The sequence below is a fragment of the Priapulus caudatus genome, unplaced genomic scaffold (assembly GCF_000485595.1).
Source record: "Priapulus caudatus unplaced genomic scaffold, Priapulus_caudatus-5.0.1 Scaffold23874, whole genome shotgun sequence".
Classification (NCBI taxonomy): domain Eukaryota; kingdom Metazoa; phylum Priapulida; class Priapulimorpha; order Priapulimorphida; family Priapulidae; genus Priapulus; species Priapulus caudatus.
In genome coordinates, this window is record NW_014600935.1 from 1 (window position 1) to 471 (window position 471).

The 471-nt window shown below is 46.5% G+C and overlaps 1 protein-coding gene across 1 annotated transcript; it reads left to right on the top strand.

Moving 5' to 3' along the window:
• Window positions 1-25: 25 nt before the first annotated feature.
• Window positions 26-464, top strand: LOC106820569 (the record flags this gene model as incomplete). The annotated part of the gene is made up of 2 exons (XM_014825078.1): window positions 26-271; window positions 399-464. Coding segments are annotated over exons 1-2 (309 nt in total), but the record flags the coding sequence as incomplete, so codon positions are not given.
• Between the last annotated feature and the right edge of the window lie 7 nt (window positions 465-471).

Consider the following 471-nt stretch of genomic DNA (forward strand, 5'->3'; position numbering starts at 1 on the left):
ACAACGCTCTGTGAGGAATGATATTCCCATGACCTCGCGGATGTCACAACGCTCTGTGAGGAATGATATTCCCATGACCTCGCGGATGTCGCTAAGCTCTGTGAGGAATGATATTCCCATGACCGCGCCGATGTCACTAAGCCCTGTGAGGAATGATATTCCCATGACCGCGCCGATGTCACTAAGCTCTGTGAGGAATGATATTCCCATGACCGCGCCGATGTCACTAAGCTCTGTGAGGCCTGACTCTTACCTAGATATCGTGCTACAGGTGGGTGCTGCATATATATTTATGGTTGTTCTCTGGATAATCAATGATTCTCTTTAAAAAAATAGGTGATCCTCTAATGAAAGGTCCCTAATAACATGAACATATTCATCATGTTTGCATATTTCAGGTCGTTGGTGTTTGCGTGATGAGATCAACGACAATTGATGGTGAGAGCCTGGGATGGAACTCTGCTGCCTGGG